At 42.0% G+C, this 23,957-nt stretch overlaps 1 protein-coding gene and 1 long non-coding RNA gene across 7 annotated transcripts in view; one reads left to right on the forward strand and one right to left on the reverse strand.

The window, feature by feature from the left end:
• Positions 1 to 10,972: 10,972 nt before the first annotated feature.
• On the forward strand, positions 10,973 to 19,239 carry LOC135111979 (uncharacterized). 5 transcript variants are annotated; one of them, XR_010273959.1, is made up of 6 exons: positions 10,973 to 11,090; positions 12,288 to 12,444; positions 14,087 to 14,228; positions 15,313 to 16,616; positions 17,155 to 17,307; positions 18,274 to 19,239. It is a non-coding gene; the product is annotated as an uncharacterized LOC135111979 (long non-coding RNA). The 5 variants fall into 5 exon arrangements; XR_010273956.1 differs by lacking the exon at positions 17,155 to 17,307 and having other exon boundaries at positions 15,313 to 15,380; positions 16,517 to 16,616; XR_010273958.1 differs by lacking the exon at positions 17,155 to 17,307 and having other exon boundaries at positions 18,222 to 19,239.
• Positions 18,953 to 23,957, reverse strand: part of LOC135111978 (uncharacterized) — a 5,135-nt gene continuing 130 nt past the window's right edge. The window contains exons 2-3 of one of the 2 annotated variants that reach the window (XM_064025716.1): positions 20,606 to 20,744; positions 18,953 to 20,110 (exon numbers count right to left, since the gene is read on the reverse strand). In XM_064025716.1, the coding sequence (XP_063881786.1) occupies positions 20,039 to 20,110; positions 20,606 to 20,744 (211 nt within the window). In that variant the 3' untranslated portion in view covers positions 18,953 to 20,038. Of the gene's footprint in view, positions 20,111 to 20,605; positions 20,811 to 23,957 lie in introns of both variants that reach the window. The other variant, XR_010273954.1, reaches the window with a different exon arrangement.

The following is a 23,957-nucleotide window of genomic DNA, read 5'->3' on the forward strand; positions in this document are numbered from 1 at the left end:
GTTTGTAACAGCAATGAAAGTAATGTAATGAAAAGCTAATGGTGTCAAGGGTGTGACTGTTCTCTTCACTTTGCTGAAGGCCTCCCATGCATCTCGTCTACCATCACACAACTTGAGTTTTATTTTTATTATAAGTTAATGTGATAAAAGTGTTTTGATGGATGTTTTTTTCTTTAGCAGTATATTCACTCGAGCTCTTCTTTGTTTTGACAGTGAGCTAGCTTGCTGCTGCATGGCAGGTGTGTGGCACAGGCACAACAGGTGAAGGTGTAGCCACTGGGTGGTGTGACCGTTGGTGTGCTTGGCTCATGGCTGGGAGGGTGTGGGGAGGGTCTTCCTTCTGTTGTGTTCCTGCCTGTCTTTGTGTGCGTAGTGTGTGCAAATCACAGATTGGCCTGAGGCAGTGAGTGCTTGAGTGGAGCCTTCACACCACACCAGGTTGTGATGGTGGCGGCATCTGGGGCAGCAAGAAAGTGGCAGCCATTTAATTATGTTTTTATAATCAGTAAAGAATTGAGAGTATAGTGAGATTAGAAGGAGAAACACTCGTGAATTTCTGTCAGAATATGACCATGAACATAGTGAAGTATAGCTGATGATAATGTACACATGAACTGTCCATGCCTTGCCATATCAAGCTTCTTTTGTATTTTATTTCTTTCAGTTAACTGAGCCAATGAAAGCATAATCAAACTTTCCATTCCAGTCAACTGAACCTGTGAAAGTTCCCAATCCGGCCAAGCAGGTCCCAGAAAGTGCGGCCTCCATGCACCCCGTGATGGTGCTGCACCAGATGAAGCCTGGCCTGCTGTACAACACTAACCAGACCACCAGGGATAACAAGCCTTTCTTCACCGTCACTGCCGACATCAATGGCAAGGAGTTCTCAGGCGAGGGTGAGTTGTAGACTGACCAGGCGAGTCTGACAAGACAAAATAAGAAGCTTCTGTAGTACCAGGTGGCATCTCAAGGCAACAAAACCCATCTCTGTGTTTTAGGTACAGTCTCACATAGAACAGTTGAACTTGGAGGTCTCTGCAACAGCATATCTTAACCCATAGTTACTAGGAATATATTTCAGTCACCAAGCAAGGATACTCTGATATCCTGTACAGCCTTGGAACTCCCTCACAAAGAAATTATGTTGATTATTCTGAAGGAGAAAATAAAGCAAGTTTTAATTGTCATTTGACTGAAGATGCAGATCTTAAGTCTTATCTTTCACTACACTACTCATTTTTTGCAGGAATATTCTTTAGTCTGCTGCAACATTTAGTTCTCTTATCTTGATCACTGACTGGACTTGTGCTAAGTGGAATTTTCTTTACTTCCAGGGACGAATGTGAAGAAAGCCAAGTTCTTCCTGGCCAACGCAGCAATACTGGGACTGTATGGGGTAGAATCCACCTTTGAGATCTCGGCTTAATGGAAGTACTAGCTGCTTGGGTACTGGCGGCGGTGTGCGGGGCAGGCAGTCCCTCGCACACGTAGCTGTAGAGTCTGCTAAGTGATAATGACAAAGTAGATAGGTAGCTACATAGTATTTTAACCTGAAATCCTCCCTGTGAGTGTTTTCTTGTATGTTGCTGCTTGCTGAAGGCAGGGAATGTAGTGAACTGGAGGGGCAGGGCCTGAGTGGCTTACAAAACTCCTGTGGAAGGGAAGTGATGATCTGTGCTAAACGTTGCAGTCTGACGAGTGACGTGGAATTCGATTTTTCCATGTGTAAATTCTTTCAATCCACAGTGTTTACCTTTATTTTGTTCCAGCTCTGTTATTTAGTGCCAGAGTCAGAAGACTGACACTTAACGGAATTCTTATTTGTGATTTTGACGTACTTTTTTTTCCTATTTATTTACTTAGCCCATGAAGTGTGGGTGCTCCTTGTAAATGGTCGGTGCTGATCCTGCCATGAATGCAAATCAAATGCAGCTGATTGTGAAAGACAGGCACAGGAGAAGGGGCCAGTCACTTGTTCCTGCTTGTGTCAGATCACTCATCTAGTGTTCTGCTGTGGAGTAGAGTGGGTGAGAGGGCTGTGGTGATGGGACGGTGACAGACAAGCCCTACTTATTGAAAAAAAGGTGTGCCAATTTTTGTGCTGTCTTTTAGTGCAGCTTGAATCGTTTTATAGTCATCATTACTCAACTCACTCATCACATCAGCACTTTTTTGGCTTCCTGACAAAAATGGCATCCAGGTTCCAGATGTTTTAGGTATTTAACTCCATTTCTATTTATTTAAAGGTACCCACTCTTTATGGGTTAAATGAAAGCTGTACTCTAGTTTAGCAGTCAGTCTCAGCACTTGGTTTAATGTGAGCTGGTGTTGTGATAGAGCAGGTAAGGATGCCCTGGAACCTGGCCCTTGGTTATGTTCTGGTGACTCCTGGCTGGGATCTCACTACCTTAATTTCTCTTCTGGTTGAAACTTTCTCCTCAAACACAACTGGCTGGAGCTGAATCCTGGGATGGTCAGCTGTTTAAATATTACTACACAAAATGTTATGAGTTTGAATACATAATGAAAATTTCTTTAATGTATGTGTATGTAAAGGTTATAAAAGCAAGTATTTTTTTCTTTTTCAATTTTTGTATATAATTGAGGTTAAGATGAATTTGAAACATTGATTGCAATTTATCAAGCTGGTGTTGTTTTTGGTTTTGAAGGAAGTGTAATTGTGCAAGAGGTAATCATTTGATCAGAGTGGAAGTAATGAAGCAGTTTACCACACCTGTGTTGTCATTCCTGCTCCCTGTGTGTCCACCTTACCTCATACACCCTGACGCTTGCCTCAACGCCTCCATTTATCACCAATGCAGTTATGTACATTATCACTTATTACTATTTTCTCATGAATTCAGAAACACCGTCAGCTTATCAAATAGTGTATCTGTTAATATAACCTTTTGTAGGCAACTTGTCCTGTAACCACCTATGACATTTTAGGCTCATTTTTGTACCAGCCTCTTCAACAGTTCTGTAGCTTATGGAAAACTAAATTAACTTCCTATTCTCTCATTTCCTCTATGTCCATACCAGCAGTTTTCATAGTACTCCGAATGTTGAAGGATGATAGCAGTCCAAGGGCTGAGCCAGTGAGTTCCAGACCCAACAGAACATGACTGGTTCCGGAGCATCCCTAAAAAAAAAGAAACTACCTAAGCTACGGGTGTACGCACATACCCAGGGGTCCTGAGAATACTCTAGAGAGTGTACTTAAAAGTGTATGTCATGTTTTAAAAAATTTGTCACCTGTTTTGTAAAGACAGCATAAGTGGAGTATTGTTTGCATGTATATCTTGTTTATCTAGAGCAGAAGGATTAAAGTTCAGTGCAGTATTTCAATGGGCACAATTGTGATGCATTGTGCCAAGGGTGGTGTACTAGCTAGGATGCACAGGAGGGGGGTGAGAAGATGCCTGATGCTGCAAGTGTTGAGTGGACCTGATGGAATGGATAGCTTGGCTCTTAGTGATTTACCTTCATTATGTTGCGCTTTCCTTTGTTGTGCTGTCGTGGTCAGAAGTCACGTCACGAGCTGCATTTTCCTCTACCCAGCTGTGCATCTCCTTATTTCAAGTCCAAGAACTGCTGAGAATCTGACAAAACCCGAGTGATTTTCAGCAGATCAGGGGAAGGAAGAACCGAATACACCGAGAGTGAATGAAGTGCACTGACTCAATTTCTGACCATGACTGTATGTACTCTCCCATAGCATTACATTGTATACTGAAATGGGTTTGCCTGGTTGAACATGTAGCACTGTACCACAACCATTACACTCTCTGCCATGACTGAGTCTGTCCATGCTAGTCTTCAAAGTATTGTGTGGCACTTTTTAAGCTGATTTGCACTATTGTTATGGAAAGTCCCAACCTCTCAGGCATAGTGTGTAACTTGGGGACACTTGGTTCATTGTACATGGCATGCCACTGAAGAACTGAAGTAAACATGGAAATCTTAAACCAGGTTGGTGTTCCTTGCCTCTGTTGGTGGTGCTGGAGTGGCCTGTAGAGTCAAAGTTGGTGTAGTGATGTAAAGTCCTGCACTATCTCTTGTCTGTGTGGCGTGCAGGTGAATGGATAAGGAAAGGTGTGCTAATGGTGGGGATCAGCACCTTGGCAGCAGGATTTGGTTATATTAAATGTTACGTGAAGAAATTGAAGTGAAATAAAGGAAATTAGATCATGTTAGGTCAAGCATTGTCACAGTTAAAGTGAAGAGAGAAATTTCCTTTGTTTTTCCAGGTATTTAAAGACAGGTGCATAGATAGTACTAGGAATGAAAGGAAAAATTGAGAAATGGAGGAGGAGAAAAACCAAGTCAATTATTTTTTTTTACTTTTATGTAGGAAGGACACTGGCCAAGGGCAACAAAAATCCAATAAAAAAATATGCCCACTGAAATGCCAGTCTCATAAAAGGGTCAAAGCAGTGGTCAAAAATTGATGAATAAGTGTCTTGAAACCTCCCTCTTGAAGGAATTCAAGTCATAGGAAGGTGGAAATACAGAAGCAGGCAGGGAGTTCCAGAGTTTACCAGAGAAAGGGACGAATGATTGAGAATACTGGTTAACTCTTGTGTTAGAGAGGTGGACAGAATACGGGTGAAAGAAAGAAGAGAGTCTTGTGCGGCGAGGCCGCGGAAGGAGGGGAGGCATGCAGTTAGCAAGATCAGAAGAGCAGTTAGCATGAATATAGCGGTAGAAGACAGCTAGATATGCAACATTGCGGCGGTGAGAGAGAGGCTGAAGACAGTCAGTTGGAGGAGAGGAGTTGATGAGACGAAAAGCTTTTGATTCCACCCTGTCTAGAAGAGCAGTATGAGTGGAACCCTCCCAGACATGTGAAGCATACTCCATACATGGACGGATAAGGCCCTTGTACAGAGTTAGCAGCTGGGGAGGGGGGGTGAGAAAAACTGGCGGAGACGTCTCAGAACACCTAACTTCATAGAAGCTGTTTCAGCTAGAGATGAGATGTGAAGTTTCCAGTTCAGATTATAAGTAAAGGACAGACCGAGGATGTTCAGTGTAGAAGAGGGGTACAGTTGAGTGCCATTGAAGAAGAGGGGATAGTTGTCTGGAAGGTTGTGTCGAGTTGATAGATGGAGGAATTGAGTTTTTGAGGCATTGAACAATACCAAGTTTGCTCTGCCCCAATCAGAAATTTTAGAAAGATCAGAAGTCAAGCGTTCTGTGGCTTCCCTGCGTGATATGTTTACCTCCTGAAGGGTTGGACGTCTATGAAAAGACATGGAAAAGTGCAGGGTGGTATCATCAGCATAGGAGTGGGTAGGACAAGAAGTTTGGTTTAGATCATTAATATATATATATATATATATATATATATATATATATATATATATATATATATATATATATATATATATATATATATATATATATATATATATATATATATATATATATATATATATATATATATATATATATATATATATATAAAACCTAAATTCCGTATTTGGAAAGTGGCAGTTTTGCATAATATTTAGAATAATTATATATGTACGATAATTTTACCAGAAGTACAATAATTTCAACCTGTGTAGTACGATAATATGGCCAAAACAATCTGGCACGCTGGACTCACTTGAAGGCCGCCCTGTGTGACGACTCGAGCATGGCGGCACGTATACTAGTGGGTTTGGTGACGTCCAGCGGAGTGCCCTTATTTGTGAGACCTGGAAAGCCGGTGAGTAGTGAGATAATATTATGAATATCCACTTAATCAATGCAGCATGTATTCAGGACAGAACGGAATGGCAGGAGAGATGTAGAGGGGTTATTCATTTCCTCACATAATTTGAGGCATTGCTCCGTACCTTCACTACTAGTTGAAGTGACAGGTTTTCATGGGTGTTTCTTTATGGTTCCAGTCAAAGATTGAAAAGATTTTTTTTTCTCCCTCACACACACACACACACACACACACACACATACACACACACACACACACACACACTTACATTCACTCAGCCTGTCTGTTTTTTGGTTACTTATAAATTCTCTCTCTCTCTCTCTCTCTCTTTCTCTCTCTGTTAGTTAGATAGTTGGTGATATGCTTCGTAAAATGAGGAGAGAGAGAGAGAGAGAGAGAGGCTGTACTTAAGCAATTATATCTTTCCACACACACACACACGTTTCCCTAAGGGCGTTACATCACTGTACATGGGTGTGTGTGTTCTATATCTCTAGGGCGGAATCTTTCAAGAGAGAGAGAGATGAGGAAACAAGGAAGAGAATGAAAAATAAATAAAAGAAAAAAAAGCAAGAATAATGATGATAACAACAACAACAATAGAATAAGAGAGAGAGAGAGAGAGAGAGAGAGAGAGAGAGAGAGAGAGAGAGAGAGAGAGAGAGAGAGAGAGAGAGAGAGAGAAATGACGAGAGAAAAAAAACAATAAAGAAAAAAAAGAAATAGTCTAAATGTTTACGTTCGTGAGAGAAAACGGAGGTCAGCTTTTTTATTTTTATGGGAGACTTATGTGAATTGAAATACGCTCAGTTATTTGTACATCAATGCTTCCCAGACTTCTCCAGCACGTGTTCCCTTGGAGTAGCACCAAACCCACCACAACCCACACATTGGTAAGCCTTCTAAGCACATACTAGTTTACATTGGCGCATATATATTAAAAAAATTAATCACAGAAGACTAATTAAAAACATATATTCAGTACATGCAGGTGGGCTCTCCTTGACATACAGAGAAAGGCTGGTAATTCTCTATTGATCATTAGCTACAGTATGGGAGCCTCTGTTATACTTCGATATCTCTGTGAAGTATTGTTGTTTTTTAACGTAAAATGGTAAATACTTAATAATGATAAGCTGAGATATAACACAGTATTAAGCCAAGCCTTCAATTCACACAAGCTTTTCAATGATTTCACATTACGCCATACAAGGGACGAGACATTGCAGTGTAAGCCCCGCCAGGACCAGTTTGAATTTGGCGCTTCAATCAGTAACGTCTAGATACTTTGACAATTACAGTTATAATGGCCTGAGATTTATTTTTACACGCTTATAATTCTTTATATTGAATTTTCTATTAGTTTAGTATAATATAAAAGAAGTTGGTGCTTGTTATTGAAAGCTAAAAGTGTTTGGGTGCGTACTGTACGGAGCAGGCTGGGAGGGACAACACGGCACCAGACGTCAGACAGCAAGGCTCTGTGTTCAAAGGGTGCCATAAACTGTTGCTTTATTTAACGTATTTTCGCAGAACAAGACAGTGACAGGGGCCGTGGCTGCCTGCGTGTGCTGGTTCAAGCTTGGTGCCTGCCGGGAGGTGCCTACAGGGCCACCAGGACTAATATTGGTAAGAAACCCGCTCACCACTTGTCCAGCCAGCTAATTTGCACACTCTGATGTAATAGGCGGTAACTGTGATAGTGTTGTTACGTGTCACCCACAACAACACAGGGCTATCAGGTGAGTGGTTAACCTTACTTTATTATTAAGCCTCGTATTTCATGTTTTTGCACCTCGTTAGGAACATATTGATGTGACTCAGCATTCCACGATGCCACAAGCGCTCCAAGCCTCCACCACAAAACTCATACTAATTAACTATGACAGGAATTATAAAAACGTAAAAAAAATCCACTTATATAATGTTATCAGCTGAGGTGGAGCCAGCCTTCCCCATTTGTCCGCCAATATCTGCTTCATTTCTCACTTATTGTAAGCCTAACACGTCACTAAGTGGAGCCACATGACTAGGCTTTCATATCCGCTAGCTAGATATATCCGCCATTGCCTCATTTAGTTACGATGGAAGAATAACAGGCAAAATAGCGGCCGTTCTCTCCACTGTCAAGGACAGCCATGATGCCTGGTTACCTCTGCCAACCTGATCGGTTCCAATATTTTTTTGGGTAATTTTCTTAACTTCTTTATTTTGGTGGTATAGCATATTTTTATGGTTTACAAAAATAATTATTTGCTTTAGAAGTGTTTTCGTTGCCTGTGTTGAGTTGTGTTCAATTTTGTGTTGCTTGACGAAAATGTGGGGGGTTTTTTTTGGCAGTATTTTGACAAACTTGGTTTTTTTTTTTATTTCACGCTCTAATTACGTCTTTTGTATTTCTAAAAATTGCTTATGATTTTTAAAGTGTTTTTTCGTTCCTGTTGAGAGAAATAAGTGGACTTTAAAAATGGTTTATGGTCCTGTTAAAAGTTGTGATTACAACACTTTTTGTGTTATTGTCTCTCTATTTCAGCTTGCAACTAACTTTTCATTGCTTGAAAAAATAGTTTGTATGTTTTAAAGTGTTTTATCTTGTTGTTGAGTCAGAATGGGTGGACTTTTCAGTGGTTTTTAATCTTATTTAGGTTCCAACACTTGTTTTTTTTTACACAATTTCGGTTTTATTTGTTTATTCTTGTTCCAGGTAACTTTTGATGGTGTAAGATGATAGTTCAGATTTTTTAAAATTTTTTTACGTTCCTAAAAATTAGAATGTTGTGGACTTTTCAATGATTTAAATGGTGCCGAATATTTCAACACTTTTTCCATATTTCATTTGGATATTTTTTAAATACTACTCAGGCTGGAGCTGTTATAATATTGTGGATATTTGTTAAAGTATTTGTCAAGTCAGAATATATAAGGCATTTAAGCCTAGCTCCATTTTTTCGATGGGTCAACTTCGAAATGAAATCCGTTACGGTACGTAAATTAGCCGTGACGTCACAGCCGCCATCATGGACCCGGGATCTTGATCGGCTCCGCTGTCTCCTCAGTAATATTTATCGTATTTTGCACTGTTTTCCTGGTGTTTCCACGTGTTTCTAAACTCAGACATGTAGATAAGAGTAGAATGAGTAAGAAAATTAGAGAAATAGAGGAGAAAGAGGAAGGGAGAAGGAATAGAGGAGGTGGTAAAACAGAAAAAATGCTAAGAAAACAATACTTAGGTTAATTTTTCCTGCTGCTCTGTATGTCTTTGTAGTATTTGTCTTCCGTGACAGTGCTTTCAGTGTATTTGGTGTGTTTAGGGGGTGTTGGAGTGTGTCTGGAGGTGTTTAGCGGGTGTTGGAGTGTGTCTGGAGGTTTTTAGGGGATGTTGGAATGTGTGTTGATGGGATTTGGTGATGTTTGAGTCAATATTTAGCGTTTCTGGTGTGTTTTGGGGTGTCTTAGGCTTGTTTAGGAGTGCTTTAAGTGTGTTTTGGACTGTTTTCAATGTTTTGGGATGTTTCAAGTGTATTTTGGGATGTTTTGTGTGGATATGGGTGAGTTCTGGGTGCGTTTGTGGGTATTTTAGGTCAGTCTGGGTGTGTTTTGGGGTGTTTTAAGTGTGTTTTGGTCCGTTTTCAGTGTTTTGGGATGTTTTAAGTGTGTTTTAGGATGTTAAGGATGAGTTTGGGTGTGTTTTCTGTGGATACGGGTGAGTTCTGGGTGCGTTTGTGGGTATTTTAGATCAGTCTGGGTGTGTTTTGGGGTGTTTTAAGTGTGTTTGGGGATATTTTGGTGCATTTTGGATGTGCTTAAGATGTTTTTTGTGTGTTTAGGAGTGTTCTGGATATGTTTCAGGTGTTTTAAGGTGTTTTAGTGTGATTGGAGTTGCTTTTGAGGTGTTTTGGTTATGTTAAAGGCATGTTGCAGATAAGGAAGACCACCACCACCACCACCACCACCAGCACAGTGGAAAAAAAGTTAGGGACAAGCAGGGAAATTTGAAAAGTGAATAATTAAACGCTTGCTGTCTTTTATTATCTTGAGTATAAAATGATTATATGACAATCTCTCTCTCTCTCTCTCTCTCTCTCTCTCTCTCTCTCTCTCTCTCTCTCTCTCTCTCTCTCTCTCTCTCTCTCTCTGTTTCCTTATTTATCAGTCTCTCAGCCAGTATACGTTCTAAAACCTAATATTTTTTTCTCTCTCTCTCTTTCTCTAAACCTCTTATTTTCTTCTGTCTCTCAAAATTTACATCTCTTTATTTATCTCTATCTTCACCGCGCCTCTCTCTCTCCCTCTCTCTCTCTGCAGGATTCTGGGTAATGGGGGCAGAAGTGTGCTATATTGTGGGCGGCCTGTCCATGCTGCTGCCGCTAGTGATGCTGCAGGCTTACTGAGCTCCCGGCCACGCCCTCAGCCTGTGCATATTAGCCAGGTTAAGGTGGAAGGATATTTGGCTGACGTTGGGCTACTTTATCTGGTGTTTTTGGGCTAGTTTGGGCTGTTTTTCATGTGTCGTTCTTTTTTTGGGGGGGCTATTTTTATCTATTTTTGTTCTTTTATTTTTCATGGTTCCAGTGACAGTTTAAGAGGCTGTAGTGGAAGTTATTGCGGTTTTCAAGGGTGTTTTTATGGTTCTAAAATTTAACAGGCCGTAGTGGAAGTTATTAGGGTTTTCAAGGGTGTTTTCATGGTTCCAGTGATAGTCTAAGAGGCTGTAGTGGAAGTTACTGGGGTTTTCAAGGGTGTTTTTTTTTATTACAGTGATAGTTTAAGAGGTTTAACAGGCCGTAGTGGAAGTTACTGGGGTTTTCAAGGATGTTTTCATGATTCCAGTGATAGTTTAAGAGGCTTAACAGGCCGTAGTGGAAGTTACTGGGGTTTTCAAGGGTGTTTTCATGATTCCAGTGATAGGAATATATTATATTATATTAGACACATTTACCAGCCAGTAGAGATGAAGCCAGCAACTCTGACGAATAGAATATTTAGTATTGGGAGAAGGACGTTAGGATAAATGAAGATAAAGGAAGTGCAAGAATTAGTATGGTGAAAATACTTTGAGAAACACCCCAAAGAACATGAATTGTAAGAGAGGTGTTTCTAAGTCTTCGAATACAATATAATGAAAAGAATTAGAGGATTAATCAATAAGTAAGGAGAAAGGACGAAGATAACGAAAGAAAAACAGTGCGAAAATTAACATAATTAAAACAAACTATAAAAACTATCACAAACAACAAGAAATATTAGCAAAAACTCAAAAATTAAGTTAACCGTCCCTGGGTGAAGACTGGCCGCCGCCCCGCCATGTCTGAACAACAACATTCGTCCAGGGTTGAAGCGATCAGGCAGTTTTCAGCTGTAATTGTGTGTAAGTAGTCACCATCACCTACTGGAATGACAGAAGTGGAGCAGTAGTGGTGGTGAAGCTGGAGTGGTGTCAGGTAATAGGAGAAATTTGTGCCAGCTAGTTGTCTCCGCATCAGTAGAAAGCGTTATTTTATTTATTTATTTCAGTGTTGGAGTCGTGGGTGCGGCATGACATGGCTCTTTATGTAAGCGACAACACCAAATAATAATCTGTACGTCCATTTGTGAGAGTTTTATAGCCAAAGTACTAGACCCGAGGGAAGTGGAGGTATATTTGCAGTTGGGGGTCTTGGTGGCAGGCGAAGCAAAATGTTCAGTCACACTTGAACTGCAGAACACCACAACTTTTGTTTGAAGAAGCTGAAAACAAGCCACTCTGTATCTTCTCACCTTACTGATTACTTCATTACCTGCTCACCTTGATTGTTTACCTGACCCAACCTAACCTGACCCAACTTCGCCTCACCTCACTGCACCTTACAGTCTTCATGTTTACCTCCCTTCTCATATCCACTCCCTCCTCCTAGGTAATATGGACATGAACTTGGCCTCTTCTCCCAAGGTTAATGCGTATGTGTCAGATAGACTTATGTGGACATAAATTTAGCCTCTTCTCCCAAGGTTAATACTTATGTGTCAGATAGACTTAAGCTTGTAGAAAATATTGCATTACATATCAGCTTATTAATGCAAAAAAAAAAAAAAAGAAAGAAAGAAGTAAAAGTTAATGAAATTGTGCCTCCCTGTGTGACACCCTCTCCATCCGAGTGCTTGGGAGTCACTGCTGGCCAGCTGCCGGAGCTGTGCAGGGCAGGGTGGGGTTAACTGTTATGGGAATCGCAGTTCATAGTTATTTGTAGTTCTTGCTTAATTAAAGAAATGATAATAGTAATAAATGAATAAATGGTTAAGTTCGGTGATCAGCGGTCAATCTATACTTGAGAAAATACGTTTATATTCATTTTAGGTAGTTTTATTTATTTATTTAATTTTTTATTCTTGGGTGTACATATTTATTTATTTTGTATTTGTGTCTTATTTTTTTGTGTTATGGGAGAGAGAGAGAGAGAGAGAGAGAGAGATTTTTCTAATAATGTATCTAATTTTAACCTATTTCATTTAATTATATTTACTAAGAAACAGTAATTAAACCATACTTTCTACAACAACAACAACAACAACAACCAAATCATTCCAGACTACTCCATCTCCCTGCCTCCCTGCCCTGCCCCACCCAGACACCATGGCCCAGCAGCGACACCATTCCACCTGCTACACGACGCTGGCTGACGCACTCCTGACATGGCAATGACAGGAGGCGGAAAACAGGAGCAAGTGTCAGATGGTGAAGGAAGGTATGCTGGCAGAGTTGGTGGCTGTAGAGGGTGTTCGTGCAGGTTACCTCGGCAGGGTCTTGGTTAGGGGAAGTAGATGACGAGAGACTAGAGGGAACTGTGTGTGTGTGGATGTTGGGAGTAGCTATTTTCACGCTAACTGCTCTTCTGATCTTGCTAACTGCATGCCTCCTGTCCTCTCACGGCCTCGCTGCACAAGACTTTCTTCTTTCTCTCATCCCTGTTCTGTCCACCTCTCTAATGCAAGATTTAACCAGTATTCTCAGTCTTTCACTACTATTCTGTCCACCTCTAATGCAAGAGTTAACCAGTATTCTCAGTCTTTCAGTCTGTCCACCTCTAATGCAAGAGTTAACCAGTATTCTCTGTCTTTCAAACCCTATTCTGTCCACCTCTAATGCAAGAGTTAACCAGTATTCTCAGTCTTTCACCCCTATTCTGTCCACCTCTCTAACGCAAGAGTTAACCAGTATTCTCAATCATTCATCCCTTTCTCTGGTAAACTCTGGAACTCCCTGCCTGCTTCTGTATTTCCACCTTCCTATGACTTAAATTCCTTCAAGAGGGAGGTTTCAAGACACTTATCCTTCAATTTTTGACCACTGCTTTGACCCTTTTATGGGACTGCCATTTCAGTGGACATTTTTTTTATTGGATTTTTGTTGCCTTTGGCCAGTGTCACTCCTACATAAAAAAAAAACAGTTGAAGGAAGAAGTGTGTTAGCATGTTATTGAAGAGCTGCTTGGAAACTAATTGGACTTTTGAACAGTTGAGTGAAGGCTTGTTGAGAGTGGCCGAAGTATGATTGTCGGAAAGTGGAGAGGGTTTAAGAAAGGTGGACAAGTCAGGTGGACAGAGCAATGAAGCACATGGGATTGAGTGAGCCAGGTGTGGAATTTGTGGGATGGAGTGAGCCAGGTGTGGAGAAGTGTGGAAATTTTGTGTGGAAAGGTGGAAATTGTGGGGTTGAGTGAGCCAGGTGTGGAGAAGTGTGGAAATTGTGTGTGGAAAGGTGGAAATTGTGGGGTTGAGTGAGCCAGGTGTAGAGAAGTGTGGAAATTGTGTGTGGAAAGATGGAAATTGTGTGGAAATTGTGGGGTTGAGTGAGCCAGGTGTGGAGAAATGTGGAAATTGTGTGTGGAAAGGTGGAAATTCTGTGGAAATTGTGAGATTGAGTGAGCCAGGTGTGAAGAAGCGAGACAGACTGACAGACAGACAGACAGAGCAATGAAGCAGGTGGGGTTGAGTGAGCCAGGTGCATCACTTGGGGACGACTGTGAGCCAACTCAGAACCAATGGCTGATGATGCCCAGTGATGGAATTAGAAGCTGTCTGAATTGTTTATGTAGGTTTTAGAAGCTGTCTGAATTGTTTATGTAGGTTTTAGAAGCTGTCTGAATTGTTTATGTAGGTTTTAGAAGCTGTCTGAATTGTTTATGTAGGTTTTAGAAGCTGTCTGAATTGTTTATGTAGATTTTAGAAGCTGTCTGAATTGTTTATGTAGATCTGAAGCACTTACTTTGAATTGAAGGCTTGGGCTATATAAGATCTTTGTAAGTCTTCTGTACCATTGTAGATAACTCACTACAGTTTTGTCTATCTAATAATATGTACATTGACTCAGACTGCATTTTTTGTCAGTATGCAGGTTTGCAGTAAACCTCCCTGAAGGTTCCAGAGGTGGTCAGCAAATGTCCAGTCCAGGCTGTCACAAGACTGTGTGATGGAGGACTTTCCACTGATACTCATTGATAACAGCTGTGCACTGCCACTCACAGGAAATGTGAGTACTCTAGGTGTGCTGTCTGCTGGCTAAGGGTGAGAAAGATTCCTGCAGGTGTGTGTGTGTGTGTGTGTGTGTGTGTCTGTGTGTGTGTGCGTGCGTGCATGTGTGTGTGTGTGTGTGTGTGTGTGTGTGTGTGTGTGTGTGTGTGTGTGTGTGTGTGTGTGTGTGTGTGTGTAGGAGCCCATTAAATATTGCTTGTTGTCAGAAATGGAAAATGCTGTGAGGGACTTTGAAAAGGTTGCTTATATCAGTGTGAAATGAGCAGGTGTGTTCTTGGAGATGGAGGCAGCATGTGGCCAGGCCTGGAGGAGAATCTTGACTGAGGCCCTTGAGAGACTGCAAGCTGGCAGAGCTGAGGAAGATCCTTGTGGGAACACCTCAGCAAATCTTGGAGCTTATTCTGAATGACACTGTAGTGAGGAAACTCAAAGCTTGGAGGAACAGAAGAACAGTGTTGCTGTGTGGAGGCAATACATTGACTGTGCAGTATATCACAAGGAAGACAATCTTTGCTCCCACAGTGTCAAGAGTGAAACACGTGCTCCACCACTGCCTCAGGTGGACCCACCGTTCACCCACACAGTAGAAGCTGAAATAGTGGAGGCAGTATTACATAACAGTTGATCAAAGCTGAACAAGTCAAGGTGTTACTAGTATTTACAGTGTTGTATAAGTACTTTTGAGAGAGAGAGAGAGAGAGAGAGAGAGAGAGAGAGAGAGAGAGAGATAATAGTGATGTGTGTAGTTTCAGTGATTCACTTACAGACAGTAGTTAGTCAGCAGGTGTTGAATATAATGCAGTGTTGCTGAGGGAGAATTAATTAATTGGCAGCAGTGTGCGTAAATATACTATGTGTTTTTTTAAGTAGGAGGGACATTGACACCTTATTTACCTCTCCTACTGAATGGCAGGCACAGTCACACCAACAATTACCTGCTGTTTACACTTCACTGTTTTGACTTGCATTTCTCTAACAATCTGGGACTGAATTATGCACTACTGTTGGTTTGACAAAAGGATTTTTAACATGTCCCTTGAAGATTAAAAGCCCCACCTGTTTCCATTGTCTGTTATTTCCAGATTGAGTTGCTTTGAAGCTGAGATGAGTGAGTTGGTCAGCTAGTGAGTGGCTGTGTAACCATTAATAAGTAAGTTCTTTCTTTATAACTCTTCATACATGGATTGTCATACATGGATGGATAAGTCCCTTGTACAGAGTCACCAGCTGGTGGGGGGAGGGGTGACAAAAACTGGCGGAGATGTCTCAGAATGTCTAACTTCACAGAAGCTGCTTTAGCTAGAGATGAGATATGAAGTTTCCAGTTTAGATTATAAGTAAAGGACAGATCGAGGATGTTCAGTGTAGAAGAGGGGGACAGTTGTGTCACTGAAGAAGAGGGGATAGTTGTCTGGAAGGTTGTGTTGAGTTGATAGGTGGAGGAATTGAGTTTTTGAGACACTGAACAATACCAAGTTTGCTCTGCCCCAATCAGAAATTTTAGAGAGATGAGAAGTGAGGCATTCTGTGGCTTCCCTGCGTGAACTGTTTACTTCCTGAAGGGTTGGATGTCTGAAAAGACGTGGAAAAATGCAGGGTGATGTCATCAGCGTAGGAGTGGATAGGACAAGAAGTTTGGGTTAGAAGATCATTAATAAATAATAAGAAGAGAGTGGGTGACTGGACAGAACCCTGAGGAACACCACTGTTTATAGATTTAGGAGAAGAACAGTGACTGTCTACTACAGCAGCAATAGAACGGTCAGAAAGGAAACTTGAGATGAAGTTACAGAGAGAAGGATAGAAGCCGTAGGAGGGTAGTTTGGAAATGAAAGCTTTGTGCCAGACTCAATCAAAAGCTTTTGATATGTCCAAGGCAACAGCAAGTTTCACCAAAATCTCTAAAAGAAGATGACGAAGATTTGGTAAGGAAAGTCAGAAGATCACCAGTAGAGTGGCCTTGACGGAACCCATACTGGCGATCAGATAGAAGGTTGTGAAGTGATAGATGTTTAAGAATCTTCCTGTTGAGGATAGATTCAAAAATTTTAGATAGGCAGGAAATTAAAGCAATAGGACTGATGTTTGAGGGATTAAAACTACTGCTACTACTACTACTACATCAACTCACATCTTGCCTGACTCCCAGACCAACATTTACTGTGTAGAAATGGCACAGTCTGCTCCTTTAATCCTTTTCCTATCTTGAATGTGCATATCAGTGTACCCTGTTGTACCTCCCATGCTGTGTAATGCTTCAGTGTTGATTGTGTGTGTTTCCCTCAGGTGGCACTGTGGATAGCAAGCGGAAGAGACCTTGGGAGACTTCCATTAACGAGGAGCAACAAGCACACCTCACTGGAGTCTTTCAGGAACCAACAGTCAGGTGAATACTGTGTTATTTGTACTGTTGAGGCGCCCTATCTCGTACTTTTGTGCTCTCAAGATGCTATGCTCAGCTTTTGAATCCTTGACACTGATAATAACAGTCAAGCTTAGTGGGAGATGTCTTTCACACACTGCCCTGCTTGTTTCTCCCTTGTTACAGCTTGATTTGCTTGTTCCCCCTTGGTACAACTTAATCTGCTTGTTTCCCCTTTGCTACAACTTAATCTGCTTGCTTCCCCCTTGCTACAACTTAATTCTTCTCATAAGTGTTGTGATTGCGGTTGTTCAAGAAGGGATCAGTAACTGTCAGACTGGAAGGAAGCTGGGAAGATCGGAAACAGCCATCACACAGTTGGCAAAGGGTGGTCAGTGATTGGAACAGCTGTCTCTCTGTTACCCTGCAACTTGCAAGCCTCTTCTGACTAAAAGAGAGTGCAGCTAATCAGTTTTTACAATGCATATATCCCATCAGCTTAATATTCTTGTATCTGCCTTCCTTTTTCACCAAGAGCCTTTCTTTCTCTTCGGAGTGACAGCTGTGCCTTGTGTCAGTGCATCTGTGGCCACCTGTGTCATGGCTGTCGTTGATCTTGCTGTCTCCCGTCCAGTCTCACAACTACAAAGCCCTCTCAAACAAGGCCTATCACAGCACTCTTCCCTTTGTTAAGCTTGGCAGCACCAGTTATAATGTAAGAATTAAATGTGAGCCTTGAAATGAGAGTGTAGCAGTAAGGGGGACACAGGCAGGGAAGCACAGGAGAGACTTTCCCCTCCACTGTGTCTGGCAGTCTCTCTGTGATTAAAGGGCTGAACATGGCATCCTCAGGGCACGAGAGTTGCCATGGGTGATAATTTGCTACTTTTTTGAGCACTGAAGCCTTTGTTCTGTGTTCTTTGTGGCCATTGTAAAGCCACATTGAAGGCATATGTAAACCTTGATGCTAACCCCAAGCAGTCCCATTTGATAAATCCACATAAAAATATTTAAAAAACTGGTAAATTTTGAAATCTGCAGCAATTTTGGTCCCAGGAATTTTGGATAAGGGAATTTCAACTGTATATAGCATTGTTGGGAGTGTGATGAATGGTGAGGTGATGGTGAGGTGATGATGGTATGCATGTGTGTGTGTGTGTGTGTGTGTGTGTTTGTGTATGGATAAGAGGAATGAGATTAACTTTTTCTGAAGGAGTCGGAGGAGGGGAGGCACACACTTACCACAATTATAAGAGCAGTAACATTGAAAATACTGGTACAAGACAGCAAGAGAACCGACAGATGGCTGGATAAGCAGATGTTAGGGGCTCCTGTTAAGAAGAGGATGTGTTGTTCTGTTATTGGGATGTGCATGTGATAGGTATTGGGTTAAAGATGAGACTAATTTTGGGGAATTCATGGATATAGGAGAGAAATAGATGTGAAATTGTTGTGGGGTGTTAAAGGATTGTCTGAGCCACCTGTTAGGCCAGGAAGGGGTGTGAAAAGTTTGTGGGAATAAGGGTTTGCATGAGTGAGGAATTAGTGTGTGTGTGTGTGATGCAGAAATAAGGTAATTCTTCATAACTATAGTTTGCCCAAGTTGCATTATTTATGTATTTTTTGCAGAGGTTTGTCTTCTGTCTGTGCAATCAAGGCTGATGGTGGTGCCTCATTGCAGGGCCTGATGTGAAGGTGTCTGCAGCCAGTGGTGGGTGTCCTCTCTGCCTGGTGGTGCCTCATTGCAGGGCCTGATGTGAAGGTGTCTGCAGCCAGTGGTGGGTGTCCTCTGTGCCTGCCTGGTGGTGCAGCCTGGTGTGTTGCCTGCTTCAGTGTAAATCTTGCAAGCTAGATCTGCCAGCTGTCTCCAGTGTAGTATAGTGTAGGGTGCTTTGCTTTGTGTCTTTGGGAATAAATAAATTTGTGACTATCATTCTCATGTGAATTATATAGTTTGATAAAATTACAGAATGTGGTTGTTTAAACTATATATTTGGTGGTAAACAATTCATGCCCCCCCAAATAAATAAATAAATAAAATAAATAAATAGGACCCAAAATACTGATACAACACTGATACAATTGATCCCCTCTGGTCAAAAAAAAAAAAAGCCAGGATTGGCCTATATCCTGGCCTATCTTGGCTAAGTTTAAGGTGAAACTTGCACACACAAGCCCTGTCCGAGCGACTCCGGAGTCGCTCAGACAGGGCTTCTGTGTGCGAGTTTCACCTTAAACTTAGCCGCCAATCCTGTTTTTTTTTTTTTTTTTTTTTTTTTTTTGACCAGAGGGGATCATCAATTGTTTACTAGTATTTTTTGCATCTATTTATTTATTTATTTAATTAATGAATGAATGAATTTATTTTATTTTATTTTTTTTTTTTTTATCAGGGCTATGAATTTGTTACACCAGAAAGCTTATTTGCAATTTGTAAGACTTATAATTCCACAAGTATGAACAAGATAATATATATTGTTTAAATCACATTGTTAAAGTTTCTGAGGAGGCATATGAATTGTTACACCAGAAAGCTGGTTTATTTGCAACTTATACTAATAATTCCTTAAGTATGTATTATTAGTATAAGATAATGTTTAATCATTATTGTTTAATCACATAAAAGTTTAATAAATATACACAATTATGATAAAACATGTCATCATTTGTTTTCCTTGTGTCCAAGAGCTCCTGTGTCAACTTGAGAGACTAGTGTTGAGGACTTCAGCCTTTGCAAGTCCTGAAGGATGCTCGTCACTCCCACCACAGCTTCAAGGGAGTCTTCCTGCTGTTAACTGCTTGACAATATTCCTCCTGCTTAAAATTCTTGCCTTACAATCTTACAACTTGAAAACTCTTGTACCCTTTTGTCGCTGCATTCTTCCTGCTGTTAACTGCTTGACAATTCATTCTTCCTGCTTAAAATTCTTGCCTTACAATCTTCTTACAACTTAAAAACTCTTGTACACTTTTGTCGCTGCATTCTTCCTGCTGTTAACTGCTTGACAATTAATTCCTCCTGCTTAAAATTCTTGCCTTACAATCTTCTTACAACTTGAAAGTTCTTGTACCCTTTCCTCACTCCTGCTGCTAACTGCTTGACAATTATTCCTGCTTAAAATTCTTGTCTTACAATCTTCTTACAACTTGACTCTTCTTTGATTACAATGAAAAACTCCTTGACTCCTCTCGTCAGGCTTACAAGTAGCAAGACTCAGCCTCACTTCCTGATTAAACTCCTTAACACCTCATCAGGCTTACAGGAAGTGATACTCATCCCCTCTTTCTGATTAAACTCCTTGACTTAACACCTCATCAGGCTTACAGGTAGCAAGACTCGGCCTCACTTCCTGATTAAACTCCTTAACACCTCGTCAGGCTTGACAGGTAGTGACACTCAGCCTCTCTTCCTGATGAAACTCAACTCCCTAATTGCAATGAATATGTCAGGCCTGATGTGGTAGTGATTCCTGTGGGCTGTTCATAGGATGGTGAAATGAAGACAGCACACGCCACGCCTGCAAGGAAAACAGACCATTAGCTCCTAGACACATGAAGCTTGTATGTGCTGAGATTCTTAAGGTTTGATAATTGATTCACTACAAAACGCCCTTTAAAAAGAATGAAGCGTGGGAAAGGTGCCAAGATTCTTAGTATGGTATGTTTGGTGATTGATTGCCTAAAAGACTATGACTAGACAAACATGATAGGAAAAACAGAGCAAGTTTGAGCAAGTTTGAAAAGTACAATGTATTATTATGCAAGAAATGTGCCGAGATTGTGTGAAATGCGTCAAAATTCCAGTCACACTCAAGAAAAGGAAATTTGAAAAGCATAGCAGCATGACAGACATGAAACTGAAAAATGTGCCTTAAATTAAATAAAAATACTTCCCAATTATATTTGAAGGATGATGCAGAGTACAAGAAAACACCAGATTGAAGAAATTCGCATGGCATCAGAAATTTCAATAGCACAACATTATATACATATTAGAAGTTTAAAAGACGAACCTGATGAATAATCCTCATCTTCCCCAACACTGCCTCGATCACATGGCGTTCTGGCAACGGGAGTAGCGAGGAGGCAGCTGAATTCAACACCAGTACATCAATTACCTCTGCCTTGGTGCTGACTTGACCAAGGGGGAGGCTATGGGAGAGAGAGAGCCTTTGTCAAGTCACCACTGCCTCGGTGCTGACTTGACCAAGGGGGAGGCTGTGGGAGACAGAGAGCCTTTGTCAAGTCACCCCTATAAATGTAAAGCACACGAAATCTATAGTTGTAATCAAATTTAATATTGCAGAAGGGTAGCGACATTGTGAGTAGGAAAGACAGGAGAGGCGAGGAAAGAAACAGCTTGATCCTGGAGAAGTGAAAATATAATCTCGAGGATAAACTTATGAATAAAGCTTCTAATTTGAAAAGAATAATAATTTTAAACTTTCTGCCCACACCTTTGAAGTTTATTATTGCTATTCATGGTCAATTAATAGTTCCAGGGATACGTTTTTGAAACCCACTTTAGAAAAATATACAAGGAAATAAAGCAGTACAAGAAAAAAAATATATATATCACATGAATAACAAATTAGGAAAATAAGTATTCGAAATCCCAACTTCGAGCTGAATTGATAAAAAATAAAAGAAAAATCTGGTTTAATACAACAAAGCATTAATAGACAAGTTTAATGCAAATTTAGAAGGTTAATGTGTGTGTGTGCGTGTGTGTGTGTGTGTGTGTGTGGAGTTGTGTCTTTTTGAGTGTCTCTCCAGATTTTTGAGTGTGTCGTCACCAGATTTTTGAGTGCATGAGCATTCTAATGGTTGAATTAATTCGTGTTTATGTGCGTGTGAGTGTGTGGGCGCGGACGTGAGTGTGTGGGCGCGGGCGTAAGTGTATGTGTGGGCGCGGGCGTTAAGTGTATGTGTGGGAGCGGGCTTGTGTGTGTGTGGGCGCGGGCGTTTGAGGGCGTGGACGCGGGCGTGTGAGTGTGTGGGCGCGGGCGTGTGAGTGTGTGGGCGCAGGCGTGTGAGTGTGTGGGCGCGGGCGCGTGAGTGCATGGAGGCAGGCGTGTGAGTGCGTGGAGGCGGGCGTGTGAGTGCGTGGAGGCGGGCGTGTGAGTGCGTGGAGGCGGGCGTGAGTGCGTGCGTGGATGCGGGCGTGAGTGCATGGAGGCGGGCGTGAGAGCGCGGAGGCGGGCGTGAGGGCGTTCGTGGACGCGGGCGCCAGTGCGTGGAGGCGGGCGCGAGTGCGTGGAGGCGGGCGTGAGTGCGTGGAGGCGGGCGTGAGTGCGTGCGTGGAGGCGGGCGTGAGTGCGTGCGTGGACGCGGGCGTGAGTGCGTGGACGCGGGCGTGAGTGCGTGGAGGCGGGCATGAGTGCGTGCGTGGAGGCGGGCATGAGTGCGTGCGTGGACGCGGGCGTGAGTGCGTGCGTGGACGCGGGCGTGTGAGTGCGTGCGTGGATGCGGGCGTGTGAGTGCGTGGAGGCGGGCGTGAGTGTGTGCGTGGACGCGGGCGTGAGTGTGTGGAGGCGGGCGTGCGTGCGTGGACACGAGTGTGAGTGGGTGGAGGCGGGCGTGAGTGCGTGGAGGCGGGCGTGAGTGTGTGCGTGGACGCGGGCGTTTGAGGGCATGGACGCAGGCGTGAGTGTGTGGGCGCGGGCGTGTGAGTATGTGGGCGCGGGCGTGAGTGTGTGGGCGCAGGCTTGTGAGTATGTGGACGCGGGCATTTGATGCCGTTGACGCGGGCCTGTGAGGGCATAGCCATGAGGGCATGGGCGCGGACGTGTGAGAGTGTGGGCGTGAAAATGGGCGTATTTGTGTGATCCTCCCAAGTGTTGGTGTGTGTGCCTTACTACTTAATAAAGTTTGTGAGCCAGGTGACCGAGCACGTGGCGCGCGGGGCATTTAAAGCCCTTTAATAATGGTAAATAAAGGCGATTTAAAAATATGAGGAAGAATGGCATCAACTTGTGGTGCTCACAGAAAACGTAAGACATGTTAAGGGAAACTATGATATTTAATAACTTAATTTTAACCTTAGTCGAAAAGTGTAATTTTTAAGGTATGCCCTCCCATTAAAGGTGTGTGTGCGTGCGTGTGTGTGTGTGCGTGTGTGTGTGCAACAAATATAAACATACATAAAAAGATAATGAATGAATGAAAGTAATGAGCAATGGTACTTAACAAGCCAATTACCACTTACCACAGCGAACAAGTCGAGGGAACAAAAGGCAGTGGACACAGACATACCAATCTATCACAGTCTTGCGTATTCATAAATAAATAATCTCGACTTCTCCCTTAATTCTCTCCTCAATAAGCTTAATCACACGTCAGATCACCTGGACAAACATGCAACTTCCTACCTAACAAGCTTAATTACGTTGCCTGCAGTCTATCACTCGTGCAGCTTAATCACTCGCCTGATTGCTTCCCCCTGGACATATAAGCTTAGTCACACGTCGGATCACCTCGACAAACATGCAACTTCTTACCTAACAAGATTAATTACGTTGCCTGCAGTCTAATCACTCTTACAGCTTAATCACTCGCCTAATTATTTCCCCTTGACATACAAATAGCTTAACATCTGTTCAGCATATTTAATTCTCACCTGATAAGCTTAACTACGTCACCTGAGCAGTGTTATAATCACCATCAGGCCTAATCACACCTAATCAACCTCACTAAGCCAACCTGGTTTTATTATAGTTTAAGCCATTACACACTACGTAGTAATAACCTACCTCATTTTGTTCTTCTCACTATTCACATCATTTCTAATGATTACACTACTTGTCGGAAATTAATAATAACGCCACAATAGGCCTGGGAATGCACAGCGCTCTCAACTTTTTCTAAGTCCACAGGTAAACATAAATGGTGTATTGTTGCCTGAACTTCTGATGTTTAATGCTTTGAATTGTGGGTAGCTGCTGGATAGGATCACTGTGTCTATAATTCCTCGGGCCAATCACGTGCTACCACCACTTAACACCACGAGTTGCACCAATAGGAAGTCTCTATAAGTACCCATAAGCTGCGCGGGCAGGTTAGGTTAGATTAGGTTAGGTTAGGTTAGGTTAGGTTAGGTTCCCCACAGGCCCCCAAGCTTGCTTGAGGGATTGGGGGACCGTGGGTAGAGATTGGGGACATTGGCTTAAACTATAAATTTACCGGCCAACCTAATCAGCTCACCTAATCTAATCACTAACAACGTGGCTAGCCTAATCACCACACCTGGGCAGACCTACCCCAATCACACCTAACATAATCCTCACCTATTCAAGCTAATTATTCAGAATCTTATGAGTTACGCATTAATTCCACCCAGTGAGTATTAATTTAACATAATCATTA

The sequence above is a fragment of the Scylla paramamosain genome, chromosome 23 (assembly GCF_035594125.1).
Source record: "Scylla paramamosain isolate STU-SP2022 chromosome 23, ASM3559412v1, whole genome shotgun sequence".
NCBI lineage: Eukaryota > Metazoa > Arthropoda > Malacostraca > Decapoda > Portunidae > Scylla > Scylla paramamosain.